The 16,132-nt window shown below is 44.7% G+C and overlaps 3 protein-coding genes across 3 annotated transcripts; 2 read left to right on the top strand and 1 right to left on the bottom strand.

The window, feature by feature from the left end:
* The first annotated feature begins 286 nt into the window (after positions 1-286).
* On the top strand, positions 287-1,145 carry LOC115673350 (copper transport protein CCH). Its single transcript, XM_030595494.2, has 3 exons — positions 287-495; positions 602-677; positions 782-1,145. The coding sequence occupies exons 1-3, from the start codon at positions 487-489 to the stop codon at positions 919-921; spliced, it is 225 nt and encodes a 74-aa protein (XP_030451354.1). The 5' UTR covers positions 287-486; the 3' UTR covers positions 922-1,145.
* Positions 1,125-2,053, bottom strand: LOC115673349 (protein EARLY RESPONSIVE TO DEHYDRATION 15-like). Its single transcript, XM_030595491.2, has 2 exons — positions 1,640-2,053; positions 1,125-1,519 (listed from the first exon to the last, which is right to left on the bottom strand). The coding sequence occupies exons 1-2, from the start codon at positions 1,914-1,916 to the stop codon at positions 1,353-1,355; spliced, it is 444 nt and encodes a 147-aa protein (XP_030451351.1). The 5' UTR covers positions 1,917-2,053; the 3' UTR covers positions 1,125-1,352.
* An 8,773-nt stretch (positions 2,054-10,826) lies between these two features.
* On the top strand, positions 10,827-13,931 carry LOC115673178 (cation/H(+) antiporter 15-like). Its single transcript, XM_056308144.1, has 3 exons — positions 10,827-11,167; positions 11,331-12,326; positions 12,516-13,931. The coding sequence occupies exons 1-3, from the start codon at positions 10,919-10,921 to the stop codon at positions 13,746-13,748; spliced, it is 2,478 nt and encodes an 825-aa protein (XP_056164119.1). The 5' UTR covers positions 10,827-10,918; the 3' UTR covers positions 13,749-13,931.
* The last annotated feature ends 2,201 nt before the right edge of the window (positions 13,932-16,132 follow it).

Below are 16,132 nucleotides of genomic sequence, written 5' to 3'. Positions count from 1 at the left end.
GGCAGGCGATGAAGTTGTATAGGATACACGATCTACTAAATAACACTGCTTAAACGATTTATAGAATGAATTTGTAGTACGTGATTGGGTACTTTGTTACTAGCATTAATCATTTGTCAAGAAAAGCACTAATAATTTGAACAGTGATCGTGCCAGCCAGAGTTGGGCTCCACCAACATCGCTGCATGCAGCCACAGCCGTTGAATGGCCATTCCACCACCGCGGCAATTCAGTAGCTTTTGCCGACCCTTGCATCGTGAAAGCTATGGACAAGTCAACAAAGAAGCAACGGTAAAGAAGCTTTTTAGCGAAAGAAAATGCCCACCATCATTTCAATCGCCTACGTAAAGCATCCAGTTCTTCACTTCACCCTCTACCGTTGCCTTCACTTCGTTTAAAACCCGAAACCCACATCGTTCGTCTTCCTCGGCTTAACGGGGGATTCAATTCAGCTCCGCAAATTTCCACCACCAGTCAGTCGAACGAATGACGAACGTACGCAAATTTTCACCACCAGTTACATGTTACTTTTTTATTACTCTTCCCCCTACGAGGGCTTGAATGATGGGCGGTCTTTTGTTTCTTGTGTTCTTGCGCATAGGTGGTGGAATTGAAGGTCGGTCTGCACTGCGAGGAGTGCATCAAGAAAATCCTCAAAGCAATTAAGAAGATGGAAGGTAATTTCGCGTCGAGCGGTAGAAACATGCTCTGACATGACAGATTCTTGTTTTGCTTTGGAAGCAGCCGAGACACTTCGCTTGTGTGAATTTGCAACTTGCAGATGTCGATACTTATGATGTGGACATGGAGCTGAACAAGGTGACCGTGACCGGAAACGTGACGTCGGAGGCGGTGATCAGAGCGCTTCAGAAGATCGGAAAGCAAGCCAGTAGCTGGGGATCGGGAGATCAAGCTACTTAAAACTAACGGAGCACAGGTTCGCGCTAGGATCAACCGATGGGGCCAATCTCCAGACTCCAGGTAAAACAAGAGGGGATTAAACGAGCTTCATGGTCATGAATGGTTGAAATTCGAAGTTGTACGCTAGTTATTCGCCATCTAGAATCAGATCTGCTTGTGAAGAACCGTGTACATACGCGGTCTCCTTGTATCCGATGATCGAATTTTCCAATTTTTTTTCCCGATTTTCATTGGTGAATTCAGTACATATTCCATTCGCATGATCTAAAACAACACAGTCAGAAGACGAAACCTAGACCGGAAACACAAGAAGTAGCCAAGACTCTATTTACAGTAGCAGTAAGACGCAATGGCAGAAATCAAATTCAATTCACAGCTAAAACACAATGAACTCGACTCGGTCTTCCAACTACACCCAGTGAGTCGAACCTCTAGCGCGGCTGCTGAATCGTTTTGGGGCTCACCCTCACGTTGTTCACGATCTTCGGCGCCTTCTCCGCGTACCTCGGCGCGTGCGCCTCACGTCGCGCCTCCTTCCACTTCAACCCTCCAATGGAAACCAGATCCCCGCAACACCCTCTTCCTTCCTCCTTTCCATCTGAAAAAAACAGCAAAAAAACCACTTCTTTCAGCTTTTTCTTCCGACCCAACACACGAAAATGAAATGGTCGGATCCGATGTCGCCAAAGTTTTGGGCTTTTGGGTTTCGAGTACTCACGGTCGAGGAGGGTTTGATCGTAGTCGTCGTCGAAGAGAGAGTCGAGGTCGTCGGGGAGGGCGAAATCGTCGACGGCGGAGAAGAGAGGGTCGTCCTGGGGATCGCAGAAGCGCTCCTCGAGCCAGTAGTCGCGGAACCACGGCGAGGTCTGGACCAGGGCCCACCACTCGTCGGAGAAGTCCTCCACCGTCCGGTACGCCATCGGCACGAACAGCGGGGCGTTGGGGTTCAGCGTGGAGGAGGTCAGAAGGGGGCTTGTCCTCGAGATCACGTCCATCGCCACTTCAATGCTCGGCACACGAAACGGAACCAGTCACAAAGCGCTCGGGAGCGGTTACAGAGAATCGGAGGACAAGGAACGAGAAAGCTTCAAAGGCTAAAGAAGATAATGAGACGGACGGACTGTATGGTGTCCGCGAGACCACCTTCCTTATATATACAATCGAGTTAAAAATGAAAACTTTATTCAATGGGCAGCCCACAGATATGAGAGAGAGAGAGAGAGAGAGATATGATTTTTTTTTTCTTTTTCAATCCACTACTAAAATATCAACATACCATCGACAAATAAGAAAAGTAATTAATACCACGAAGAGCTCTAAATTGATATATTTGTGATAATTTTATCAAAAATTAATTTTTTGATCATGAAAAATTTTAAACTGGTACACATGTGACAAATTTATCCTAAATTAATATTTTAACCACCAAAATCCCCGAATTAGTACATTTGTGACAAATTTACCCTCCGTTAGTTTCCTTTAAATTGAATTAATATCACAAAAAATCATAAATTGGTACGCATGTGACAAATGGAGAGTAAAACATAAAATTGGTACATTCGTCAATTGCCACATGTCATTTAACAAAGCAATTTGACAGTGAAATATAACTGAAATAAACTGAGGATAAATTTATCACAGGTGTACCGGTTTGGGGTTTTTTGTCGTCAAAAAATTAATTTTGTGTAAAATTGTCACAGGCGCACCGGTTTGAGGTTTTTCGCGGTATTAACTCTAAGAAAAATCCCAACACTGGCATATGGATCGTATGAGCTCGACACATATGAACCGTTCGAACCACGGGAATTTTGATAGCTAACATGTATTGATATCGTATAAATCCAGCGTATACGGTCATATTTTCAATTCTAATTTTTAATCCCGGGATTAGTAAATTGAACGCGCCTATGAAATATGGCCGGATAGGCTCTCTTTGATAAGTTCTATTAGCCTGTCCTCTTATAGCTCTATTAAAAACAAATATAATGCACGCCTAAATATAGGATAGTATAGGCAATAGACAAAACTGTTTTTCCTTTTCTGGGAAAGAAAGCTGATTTTTTCTTTTTGTCACTGGTAAGAGAAACAAAAAGTTATTTCAAATACAGGCCAACATATCCATTAAAGGACAAAACGATCAGATAATGCACTGGATAAGGTCGTTTAGAACCTCTGTGACCAAAACAAAAAAAATAAAAAGAAAGAAAGAAAAGTCGTTTAGACCTCTACACCGCGGGGGTCCCCCACGTGCAGCGAGTGGGTGTGTGTGGGGCCCGGCGCCGGCGGATGGTCTCAGGAAAATGCCGGTGCACCTGCACCTGCGCCGCACTCAGTTTCCCCCTGGCGGGATGCCGCCGCACGCGGTATCAAGAATAAAATTCCGGCTTATTAAATATCCTTAATTTCCTCGTCCTTTTTTCTTTCGGAAATATTAAGATACTTATCGAGCATTTTCTGGAGCATTTGATGACGCGTCCTTTGTTTTATTAAAGTATATAACGAAACAGGATGTGCAACACTATTCCTGTTTATGAAATAGCCAACCGGGAGTCAGATCAGATGGACGAGATTATGGCAACTAATCGCCACGTGATCTCGTGTTTTTCTTTGTTCCTATCCCCATCATAGATATTAGCGAGGATGCGTTTCCCCCCACGTGACGCGTCATCGTTCTCATCCGTTCGTCACGTGGCTCCGTGTCGGAAGAAAAGGAAAAGCCGCGCGGGTCGATGGGAACATCACCATAGTATCCCTCTTCCCCAATATAATTAAATAGGTAATAAATATTAGGAAAAATGTCACCAAAAAACTCTAAATTATGTCACTTATGACATATTTACCCTGAATTTTTTTTTGTGGCATAAAAAATCCAAAACTACGCCATTTGTGATAAATTTACCCTGAACTTTTTTTTTATGACACGAAAAATTCAAAACTATGCCACTTGTGATAAATTTACCTTGAACTATTTTTTATGACACGAAAAACTTCAAACTATGTCACTTGTGACACATTTACCACACAATACTTTGACCCATGGGCATTTTCGTCTTTTTCCTTTTTTCTTTATTCCTTTCTTATCCGGCGGAGGGAAGCCGGCGAGGGCGGTCCTCGCCAGCGGCGGGTGGGGCGAGGGCTGCCCTCGCCGGATGTAGCGAGGACGACCCTCGCCGGCGTCGAGCGAGGGCGACCCTCGTCGGCGTCGGGCGAGGGCTGGCCTCGCCGGATCTGGCGAGGGCCGCCTCGCCTAACGCCGACGAGGGTCGCCCTCGCCAGATCCGGCGAGGGCAGCCCTCGCCCCACCCACCGCCGGCGAGGACCGCCCTCGCCGGATAAGAAAGGAAAAAAAAAAGGAAAAAGACGAAAATACCCATGGGTCAAAATATTGTGGGGTAAATGTGTCACAAGTGACATAGTTTGGAGTTTTTCGTATCATAAAAAAAAGTTCAGGGTAAATTTGTCACAAGTGGCATAGTTTGGAGTTTTTCGTGTCACAAAAAAAAGTTCAGGGTAAATGTGTCACAAGTGGCATAGTTTAGGGTTTTTTGTGGCATTTTCCCTAAATATTAACAATTATATATAGGGGTTCCTATTATTTGCATGAATCTCGAATTCTATGACCCTGTTTGCTTGGAAAGTTCCTACATTATTTTGATCAGCAAGAGTACAGTAAATGCTATATGCTAATGAATTTGCACGAAAAATATATTCTCTGTTCGTCACCCAATTATTGCCGGGTCACTTGGCACGCTCTAATCGCGATGGCAGCGATGCATGATGCATCAGTCTATTAGAAGAGAGTTTCAAAGTAGGACATAACATCGCATATGGAGGGATTGTATGTAGGGTGAGTATGGTCAAAGGACTGGTTCTGAAAAATTATAACCGGACTGCAGGTTTGGTTTCATTTCGGTCCACAATCCCTACAAATTCACAACCAGACAAGACAAGAGCGAGAGCCTGATGCCAGATATGAGGGAGGGCCGGAGGCGAGGCACGAGATGATTGTGAATCTATGACAAAGTTGAAGGCGTGGCCGCATAAGACTCTCACGGTGAGAGTGAGATGAGGTTAAGATTTCTTCCTTTTGTTTCAATTTTGAGGATCGCGACACAAGTAGGATTGTGGCAAAAAGCAAGCAAGAAAGACTCACTTTCATTAAAAGTGAGTTGGAATTTTTTCTAAATATATATATTGGCTTGGTCCAGGTGGCAGGTGGACCATTCTATGCCTGGAATAGGGAATTGGACCGGTACTCACTAATTTCAGTAAATTGAAATCGAGAATTGGCAGTTTCCATGGCCGGTCCGATCTAATTCCGGGCGGTCCGGACAGTTCTTGGTTTTTCTTCACACCTCTAATTATGTGTACAAGACCTTGCATAATTGTGCACCGTGTAGATATCTATTTAGTTATTGTCTTAGGTCATCAAATGCTAGGACTCGATTCGATGAGGATAGATGTCTATGTTGAGCTTTAGAGGCGTAACACTTGAAAGTGAAAGCCTCGATTGTTGGTAACTATTGTCGGCAACTCTTGAAGGTGAACGACTTTAATTGGTAACTCTCAAGGAAAAACACTAAAAGAGAGGAGAGGAATAAACTATTTTATTATAACTTGATTCACCTTACAAATACTTCAACTAGACTTGCCTTTATATAGGCATAATACATGACTTTTGATATGACGCATAAATGACTATATATGTATATGATATTAACTAGATATCGAAACACGAAAGGTCAAGATCAAATATAAACAATCACATTAACTAGTCATTGAAATACGAAAGGTCAAGACTAATCAAGAAAGATCTAGAGAGATGAGGAGGTGATATCTTCAATACTCCCCCTCACCGACTACTCTCTCTTAGGACAGATTTTGAAACCATACCAAGTTGAGTCCGAAACTCTTCAAATTTCACAGCTGCAAGTCCTTTGATGAAGATGTCTGTGGATTGATCACTTGTCTTGGTGTACTCCATCTTTATCTCTCCCTATAAAACTTTTTCCCGCAAAAAATGATATTGTACTTTCACATGCTTAGTCCTCGCATGGAAAATTGGATTCTCTGCCAAGCTTATTGTTGATAGATTATCACAGTGTAACCGTGGTGAGTATTCAATTGGTTGATGAAGATCTTCCATTAGTTGTACGAGCCACGTACTCTCTTGAGCTGCCATTGCCGCTGCTCTATATTCAGCTTCCGTAGTAGATAGTGAAACAGTCGACTGCCTTTTACTACACCAGGACACCACCACTGATCCGAGGCTAAACATGTATCTAGTAATTGATCATCATGTATCACGATCTCAAGCAAAGTCAGCATCGCAATGACCTACTAATTCAGACAATGCTTCTTTCTTATACAGGAGCCCAAAGTCAAATGTACCATTTACATACCTTAATATGCGCTTGATTGCATCCAAGTGAGACTTTCGTGGTTTCTCCATGAATCGGCTTGCTACTCCCACCGCGAAGGCAATGTCAGGTCGTGTTATGGTTAGGTATATAAGGCTACCCACCAATTGCCTATATGTAGTTAAGTCTTCTAGTTCTCGACCTTCATCTGCACATAGCCTTACATTTCCATCCAGTGGAGTAGAAATAGGCTTGCAATCAAGCATCCCAAACTTTTCTAGGAGATCTCAGGTATACTTTTGCTGACATAGGAATAGACCATCCTTTGTCTGCTCAACCTCGAGTCCTAGAAAATGTTTCAGTTCTCCAAGTTCTTTCATCTCAAATCGCACTAAGAGATTGGCTCCGAGTTAACGCATCTCTTCTACATCATTTCCAATGATGATTAGATCATCCACATAAGTTAATACAATTGTAAGCCTACCATCTTTTGCCTTCACAAACAAGCTCGAGTCAACTGGTAACTTTGCACCAAGAATTTAGCAATCTTCCCGTACCATGCTCTTGGGGCTTGCTTTAAGCCATAAAGAACTTTCTTCAACTTGCAAACGTGATTTAGATAAGCCTTGCTCGTGAAACCATCCGACTGCTTCATGTATATATCTCGATCTAGTTCTCCATGCAAGAAAGCGTTCTTCATGTCCATTTGCCATAACTTCCATGACTTGCTTGCTGCAAGTGTTAATAGGATTCGAACTGTGGTAACCTTTGCTACCGGGCTAAAGGTTTCATCATAATCTAGGCCATACTTTTGCAAAAAACCTCAAGCAACCAATCTTGCCTTATATCGTTCTATTGACCCATATGATCGAGTTTTAATTTTGTAAATTCACTTGCAAGATATAGGACATATCTCTTTAGGCTTTGGCGCCAAATCCCACGTCCCGTTCTTCCTTAGTGCTTGGAACTCTTCCTCCATGGCCTTCCTCCATTGCGAGCTGTATGAGGCTTCCTCCATTTTCAGTTAATGCTGCATTTGCATATTTGGGATTTGGTTTCTTTTGCCTCGTTGATCTTCGAAGTTGAGGTTTTTGCTTTTCAGGTTCTTCTACCGGACATAGTCGAAGCTCTTCTGTCATTCTCGGATGTACACCAGTTCGCCATGGACTCTTTGAATTTTCTGGTGACAATGCTTCGACTTGTTCTCCTCCGACTGCAGGTTCATTTTCATTTTCAATCGGCTGATGCTTTTCGAACTCATCATTTTCTGTCATCCTTTCATGAACCTCTTCTTCGATTTGCTTTGAATTTGGTAATTCAACAGCTTGTGATGACCACCATGATGATAGTTCGTCGAACACCACATTTCTGGAAGTGTAACATCTCCCTTTTGTAGGATCACAACACTTCCATCCTTTCCGTTGATCATCGTAGCCCACAAATATGCAGCGAACTACCTTCTTATCGAATTTGTTGCGTAAATGATATGGTACAAATGCATAGCATACGCATCCAAATACTCTAAAATGACTTACCGTGGGCCTACGATTTCATAGCTTCTCATATGGCGACAAAAAGCCAAGCCTTGCTTGAGGTAGTCTGTTGATCAAGTGCGCGTTGTTTTCATACATTCGGCCCAAAATTTAGGTGGAACATTCTTTGCATGTAGCATGCTCCTGCAGGTCTCTGCAAAATGCCGATTCTTTCTCTCGGCAACTCCGTTTTGTTGTGGCATATGCGGACAAGTAAATTGTCAACGTATCTTGCAATCTTGCAAATACTTTGTGAAGTCATGAGAAGTAAACTCTCCCCCATTATCAGTACAAAAGCACAATATTTTCTTGCCTACTTTTCTTTCCACTTTTTCTCTAAACTGCTGAAATTTGTTAAATGCCTCAGATTTTTCCTTCATAAAATCAATCCAAACGTACCTGGAAAAGTCATCAATGAACGTTATCATGTACTTTGATCCTTTGACTGATGATTGCTTTGCCGGACCAAATACATCTGAGTGGATGAGTTTGAGAGGCATATTGGTTCGAAATGCGGACTCCTCGTGTGGAAGCTTATGTGCCTTCCCGTATTGGCATCCAACACAAACTACATCTTCTTGAACTTCCATGTGAGGGAGACCCTTTAGCATGTCTTTCTTCATCATCACCTTCAACTTATGGTAGTTTACATGGCCAAACCGTGCATGCCACAAATCAGGTGTATCACTCTTTCGAGTTTTGTCTATGTACGCCGTCTGTGCTGACATCACGTAGATGGACTCGAGTCGACGCCCCTCCATGATTGGTATACCAGTGGGTTTCACATCGTGGTACACCTCAACGTCTTTTGGACCAAACACCACATAATTTCTTGAGTCTGTAAATTGAGACATAGACAGTAGATTTTTTTTCATCCCCGGCACATGATACACATTTGTTAGCTCAAACTGATGTGAACTGAATTGGGGTGTTATCACCGTTTGGCCAACATGAGTAATCAGCAACCTTGAGTTGTCCGCAGTGACAACTACTCGCGCACCAGTGTACTCGGACATATTTGTTAGCTTGCCTTGATCTCCGATCATATGATTTGAACACCCTGAATCAACTATCTAATCAATATCATAATTGATCGATTTATCACTTACCGTGATGAGAGCTGTTGCATCTTTTAACTCGGTGGTAGAAGAGCCTGCAAGCTCTTCTTGTTCCTCCACGGCAATAGACGCCTGGAAATCCCACTCCTCTTCGCTATCATTTTTCTTAGATGCTACAACATTTCCTTCAACTCCTTTGACTCGACAATCTCTGGCAAAATGGCCAACTTTACCGCAGATGTAACATCGTTCGTTACGTCTTTTGTTGCTTTTATCTCCATTGCCATCTTTGTTGCGATTTTGAAAAACTCCCCCCTGGCCGAAGGCTACACCCTTCTGGTCGCTTTTGCCAGTCTTCATGACTTTTCTTCTGTTTGCCATCTCTACTACCTGCACCAATTCTCCTTTGACCCATGAACCCTCTTTTATTACTAAAGAGGGCATTTTCATCTTCCTTAACCGAGACTTTAGACATTTGTCTATCTAAAGTCTCTTGATTGGCCAATATATTCTCTAACTCGGTTAGAGTTGGCTCAGTTGCCATCCACGGGTGGCCGTAGCAATACTATTGTACTCCGGCCTTAACCCGTGAATGATGATTCTTCTAATTCTTGTCTCTGAAATGGCATTCTCAGGATCCAGATTTGAAATTTCATCACAAACAGATTTAATTTTGGAGAAATATTGACTCATCGTCATATTTTGTTGTGACACCGACATCAACTCATTTTTCAACCTTTGCAACTTGGCGTCGTTCGACCTCGCAAATAGCGCTACCAAGTTATCCCATGCCTCCTTTGGAGTCCTCGCGCTCTTTATGTGTTGCATTAATTCATCTTCAACAGTCGCAGAAAGAGCATAAAGAGTTTTACCCACTTTGATGTTCCATCTCCTTAACTCGCCATCGTTCGTGGGTGGTGTGGTGTTGCCCCCGCCAACGATATCCCACAAATCTTGTCCCATCAAGTAAAATTGCATGCGAGAACTCCAATTATTATAATTAGAGTTGTTGAGCTTCTTGACCCCGTTCATCGAACTTGAAATATCCGCCATCGAACTTGGATATAATGCCCGGCACTACACCAATTCAACTTGGTCCTAGACCAATGAATCATAGTCCCTATCTTTGCAATGACAGAATTTCGGCATTCTCCGGATCCTGACCGGTTGCTCATGTACAATGGTCCCCAGCTCCTGGGCTTTGATACCACTTATTGAGCTTTAGAGGCGTAACACTTGAAAGTGAAAGCCTCAATCGTCGGTAACTATTGTCGGCAACTCTCGAACGTAAACGACTTTAATTGGTAACTCTCAAGTCAAAAGCAGCAAATAGCAATATGAAGCACAAGCAATTTTTTCTTTTTTAATTGAAGAGGGTGTCCGTAACTCTCCGAGTACTTCACTAATTTTGATTGAACGTAACTATCTCCATATCCCACAACACCCGAGTATTGCAAAGACATGGGTCAACGTTCTCGAGGGTGTTCGAAGAGAATGCACAAGTGTCAAAAGCTAGAGCAATTTTTGTCTGCACAACAATCTTGTCATTTGGTATAAAGCAATTTATTTAGGACACAAATTGTAAATGAGTATAGCAGACCACGAACGTAATAGTAACAAGTGCGGCTCCTTGCGGGTGCAAAAGCAGCTGGAGATTCACACAAACTCTATCTTTAGGCTCTATCGGGTGACTTACACGTGGCGTCATGATCATTGTCCTTTCATCTGCATCATGAATTCCGGACCCAAAACGTTGCAGCAAAAGAAGCCAACAAACATCCATAAGCCGAAGTGTCAGGGAAACTAGAACAGAAGAGGCTCTCCTCCACAAGACACGCACACTGAGTTTGTAAACCACAGGACCCTCTAACAATCCTCACTTGAAGGTCAACCATGAAAAGTAGGAATGCCAAAATACTTGGTCCTCCCAACCCCATTCTCTCTCTCTCTCTCTCTCTCTCTCTATCTACCCATGCTTTTTTTCACTTTTGATGTTCTTCTTTTGGGTCTTCTGAGAAACTAGAAAAAGTGTTAAACAGGTGAAGGAATGAATCAATGTGATAATAAAGAGGGTGTGTCAAGAATGATTGACCAACTCTTGGAAATGGGAAACAAAACAGTCGTGTGCCAGCAAAGATACCAAGACAGAGGGAAGAGCATATGGCTCCATGAAAACCCCCTGAATCTCCCAACCCCGCTCCTCATGTTTCAGCTCATTCTCATCTTCTTCGTTACCCGACTCGTCCATCTCGCCCTCAAGCCGCTCGGTCAAATCACCATCGTATCGCAGCTCCTCGTAGGGTTCCCATTTCTTTCATCTATCTTCAATGTCCGTTCAATGTAATTGTTCGATGGATTGATGATGCCTCACCCTGCGACTACTGAGAACAGAGTTATGAACAATGTGTGTTAGAAACTTTAACAGCTTGATGCTCACGTATCTGCCAAAACATTGACAGGGAGGAATTCTGCTGGGACCCTCGGTTTTAGGCCAGAACAAGGCTCTGGCGTCGAGCATTTTCCCCGCGAGGAGTGAGACGATCATCGAGACGTTCACGATGTTTGGCGTCATGTTCTTCCTCTTCTGTCTCGGGGTGAAGATGGACCCTGCCTCGATGCTGCGGCCAGGGCGCAAGGCGCTTTTGATCGGCTCCTCCATGTTGCTCTTGTCGTTGGTCGTCCTGCTCATCCTGTCAACGGTCCTGCAACGCCACTTCACCCTGGACTCGAGCCTCACAAAGGCATTGCCGTACGTCGCGGGTGTGCAAGCCCTGACTGGCTTTCCGGTCATCTCCTCCCTGCTCATCGAGCTTAGGATCCACAACACTGACCTGGGCAGGCTCGCCATCTCCTCGTCCATGGTCTGTGACCTGATTGGGATGGGATTGGCGGCCATAGGGACGGGGATGGCGGAGAATGACGGTCACGTGGCGATGTCGGGGTTAGCTATCGCAGCGGCAGTTGCAGTTCTGCTGGTTATTGTTTTCGTATTTAAGCCGCTGATATTACGGTTGATACACAATACTCAACCCGGGAAAACCATCGACGAGGGTACATTGATGTGTGTCATATTGCTTGTTCTCGTGACGGGGTTCATGGCCGAAACGGTGGGCCAACACTATCTCGGTCCCCTATTTCTGGGCTTGATGGTTCCGGATGGACCGCCGCTGGGCACGGCCATCGAATCAAGAATAGAACTTTTCGCGTCCAGCTTGCTCTACCCTGCCTTTGTGTCCGTGTCGGGTTTACGCACTGACGTGTTCCAAATTCACAACGAGTCCCTCTGGATCCTGGCTGTTCTGGTCGTCGTCTCCTTCCTCGTCAAATTCGGAGTGGTAGTATCGGCCGCACTCTACAGCAAGATTCCCTTTCGAGAAGCTTTCGTTCTCGGTCTCATCTTGAACGGAAAAGGCGTAATCGAGCTCGTGCTCTACAACGTCTGGCGAAATGGCCAGGTAAGGGACAATCATCTACTCGTCCTGGTGATCTCTCATATTTGCGCATACAACAGTTAATTTCTCCACCTTACATAGTTCTAGAAGATGTCAGATTCGAGCAGCCGATAGATGAACGAACATGTGGTTATGTAATGTCAATTGCTTTGCCATGATGTTGAGATAATTTGGGAAACTTGTGTATGACAGGTCGTAACGAATGAACTGTTTTCCCTGTGTATAATATCAACTATACTGGTGACGGGAATCACAACCCCGCTTGTGAAAGTCCTCTATGATCCTTCAAGGCAATTCATATCGGTCAAAAGATCTTCGATCCAGCATAACAAGCCCAATTCCGAGCTCCGGATTCTCGTCTGTGTCGACAGTCACGACAGCGTCCCGACAATCATAAACCTCCTAGAGGTATCCCATGCTTCGGAAGAGAGCCCGATCGCAATCATGGCAATGGTGTTGGTCGAGCTCATTGGCCGAACCACTGCCATGCTCGTGTGCCACAAGGATCGAGTCATCGACTCTAGTTCAATCACGTCCGGGCACATAATTAATGCTTTCAGGAACTACGAGCACCACAACGAAGGGCGTGTCACGGTGCAGACGTTCACTGCCATATCTGATTTCGATACCATGCATGTCGATATATGCCAGGTGGCCCTCGACGAGAGAGCGAGCATCGTGATCGTCCCGTTTCACAAGCAGTGGGCGGTCGATGGCCAAGTAGGCAAGGTAAACCGAGCTGTCCAGACCATGAATCTACATGTCCTAGAGCAAGCGCCGTGCTCGGTCGGGATCCTCATAGACAGGGGAATCGTGAGGGGCACGCTCACAATCCTGACGAGCGAATCCACGTTCCATGTCGCGGTCCTCTTCATCGGCGGCCCGGACGATGCGGAATCCCTGGCCTACGGTTCCCGGATGGCAAAACACGAGAACGTCATCGTGACGGTCATTCGCTTCCTTCTCTTCGGGAGCGAGAACACGAAAGACCGGAGGATCGACACGGAGCTGATCTACGAGTACAGGCATTCCAACGTGGGGAACGAGAGATTCGTCTACATGGAAGAGGTGGTGAGAGACGGGGTGGGCCTAGCTTCGTTCATCGGAAAGATGGTGGACCGTTATGATCTGATACTGATCGGGAGGCAACACCAGGCCTCCCCGATCTTCACGGGGCTCGAACAGTGGAGCGAGTGCCCCGAGCTCGGCGTCATCCCCGACATGCTCGCTTCGCCAGACTTTGAGAGCACGGCCTCGGTCCTGGTGATTCAGCAACAAAGGATAGGAGGCACTTTGATGGCCGGTCACGCCATACAATCTGCGATCCATCCTAGGGATCAGGCATACGCACCCACAACCGTCCCTCAGGATGAAGCAGGGAGAGCTTCCTGGAGCATCTCCATAGATAAGCGAGGCAGGACTTGAGGAGGAAAGTCTCTATTTACATTGCCCCCTTTGCCAAACAGATTTTTGCTTCTCTAGTTTGAATGTTCCTGTTTCCTTAGTCCTAGTCTTCGACTGACTGTTCCAATGCAAAGATGGGTCAGTCACGTTGTTGTAATAATTTAGCCAGCTTAATGCAAACAGAACGACCAATTCCACTTCAAACCCTGCAACTAGGGGTGTCAATGGGTCGGGTCGGGTCGGGCTTTCATAATACCCGACCCGACCCAAAACCAACAGGTCGGCTATGACCCGACCCGACCCGACCCAAAACCCTATTTGGCCTTTACCCCAAGAGACGGGTCTGGTCGGGTCAGTCCGGATCGGGTTTCGGGTTTTCTTTTTATTTTTTTCCTTTTTTTTTTCAATAGATTGCCATTTGAGATAGGTGTCAACCTCAAATACGAATAGTCATGGAATCCCTCGAAATGTTATTGGTGTGTTTATAGCAATTCCAAGCGTTCTTTCTCACGTGTAATAACATAAAATATATTCAACAGCATTTCTCAATGTCTCATCCTGAATAGGGCAGGAAATGGTTAGAAACTGCTACTTTCCTTGGACAGAAACAAGCAAATATGCTCTACAATGAGATACAGGCTCAGTAATTCCCAAGATGGAGTTACCAACGATTCAGTCTAGGCAAACACAGAACTCAAGAAGCCAGCCAAACCTAGATCAAAACAACCAACAAAATCAGCCCTGAATCAGATCAAACAACAAAATCAAGCTAAAGCAACGAAAGCCAAGAACAACTCTTAGACTCGAAACTAGAATTGTCTTTTCCCGATCCCTCATGATACGAGAAAGTTCAATTGTACTAAACTAATCAAGACCGAACCTTTTCCACTAGCACTTGTAAACCCATCAGTCACAATCACATAGCTAGCCCCAGCATTATATACCACATCACGCACACTTTCCTTCTTGCCCCCTCGCTAGCTCATGCCTAAAATGTATCAGAGAAGGTCTTGCCCACACGAAAACCATCAGTGTCACACAGCAACTTGTCGTCCCGCCGGCACAGTAAGACAATCGGAATTCAGAAAGAAACACCAGACAGATTCTCTCTGCCCATAAGACAGAATTCCAAACAACCCCAGATGTTCCCAATACGCAGTGAAATTTGAGCAGCTTGTGCTCGGTGCAAGGGGGACAAAACCACGACCCTTTAGGCACAGACACGAGGACCGGTTGGAGGCAGAACAGGTGCAGAGAAGTAACTCGTCGCGAGAATCTCCCGACCCACGGTCCTCGCAATGCACGTCGCCGTAGCAGCTGTCGCCACCGGGAAGACGGCCACTGTTATCCGTGTCGCGGTCCTCGAACAGGGATCGAGAGAGCGGCTTCGGCGCTCAGATCCTGCGACCCAGCAGCGTCTTGGTCTTCGTCGTCGAAGGAGAGAGAGAGAGGCGGCCGTGCAGTACAGTGTACTATTTATATCTAGTGGTATGTGTCTAGCTAGAGCTTTTTTAAGTCACGGGCTGGGCTGTCAAAAAAAGCCCGGCCCGGACCGGCCCGGCCCTAAACAGGGATGATATTCGAAAATTAAATGTCTTACCCGAACCAAAGGAGACCCGACCTGAAGAAGCCCTAAATTTCCGGGTCGGTCCTGGTCGGTCCGGGCCGGGTCGGGCCGGCCCGGGCTTTTTTGACAGCCCTACCTGCAACGACCAACAATCGCGTGATGCTCAGCGATGGAATTAGCTAAGGAGGGAATGATTTAATCAGGTCAATGCGGTATTGCTTGCTTAGGCGAGTAGATAACACTTAATTTCGATATGAAATTCAGACTTAAAATTTATCTAGATTGATTTTTTTTTAGATGCTTTATTTCGGAGAATGATCGGTCGAAACTTGTCAAATTCCCTTCTTCGTCGTTGTCGTCATCATCTTTACTATCTAATGAAAAATTTTAACATTCTGTCAAATTTTATTAACCGCCTTTCATTCTTAAATTAATTTTTCCCATGATTTCGAACTACTCGAATCTCACTATCACCATTTTTCTTTTCATACGAAGCAAGATTCCGGAGCTACTCTTAACAATCTGTCTCCTCTAATCTTATTTACATTGATTTAGAACCTCTACCATCTCTGATCCGGTAAAATCTTTCTACGTGTTTTAAATCGAAATTCTAAATCGTTTCATATATTTGTTTGGATATTTTATCACATATTGATAATTGACATTTGAAAAAAAATCTCAATTACTTTTTTTATTTTCCATATTTGTGCATATATAAATGAACAAACTATTTTCGTTTTTTTGGCAAGCATTGCACCGGGGGCTGTGCTGAGGACAGTTCACGCAGAGGGAATGCGCAACGTGCATAAAGCTGAAGAGCTAATGAAACCGACACGTG

Source organism: Syzygium oleosum, unplaced genomic scaffold, assembly GCF_021117445.2.
Source record: "Syzygium oleosum isolate NSW1041296 unplaced genomic scaffold, Sole_v2.1 Sole_v2.02, whole genome shotgun sequence".
NCBI classification, from domain to species: Eukaryota; Viridiplantae; Streptophyta; class Magnoliopsida; order Myrtales; family Myrtaceae; genus Syzygium; species Syzygium oleosum.
This window is presented reverse-complemented; position numbering and strand designations above follow the sequence as displayed.

Excerpts from the sequence above, each read along its gene's own strand:
- LOC115673178 (XM_056308144.1), top strand. The coding sequence starts at position 10,919 with ATGAATCAATGTGATAATAAAGAGGGTGTGTCAAGAATGATTGACCAA. Across the intron at positions 11,168-11,330 it reads CCATCGTATCGCAGCTCCTC|GGAGGAATTCTGCTGGGACC; the intron begins GTAGGGTTCCCA and ends AAACATTGACAG. Across the intron at positions 12,327-12,515 it reads ACGTCTGGCGAAATGGCCAG|GTCGTAACGAATGAACTGTT; the intron begins GTAAGGGACAAT and ends TGTGTATGACAG.
- LOC115673350 (XM_030595494.2), top strand. Across the intron at positions 678-781 it reads AGCAATTAAGAAGATGGAAG|ATGTCGATACTTATGATGTG; the intron begins GTAATTTCGCGT and ends TGCAACTTGCAG.
- LOC115673349 (XM_030595491.2), bottom strand. The coding sequence starts at position 1,916 with ATGGACGTGATCTCGAGGACAAGCCCCCTTCTGACCTCCTCCACGCTG. Across the intron at positions 1,520-1,639 it reads CGATCAAACCCTCCTCGACC|ATGGAAAGGAGGAAGGAAGA; the intron begins GTGAGTACTCGA and ends TGTTTTTTTCAG.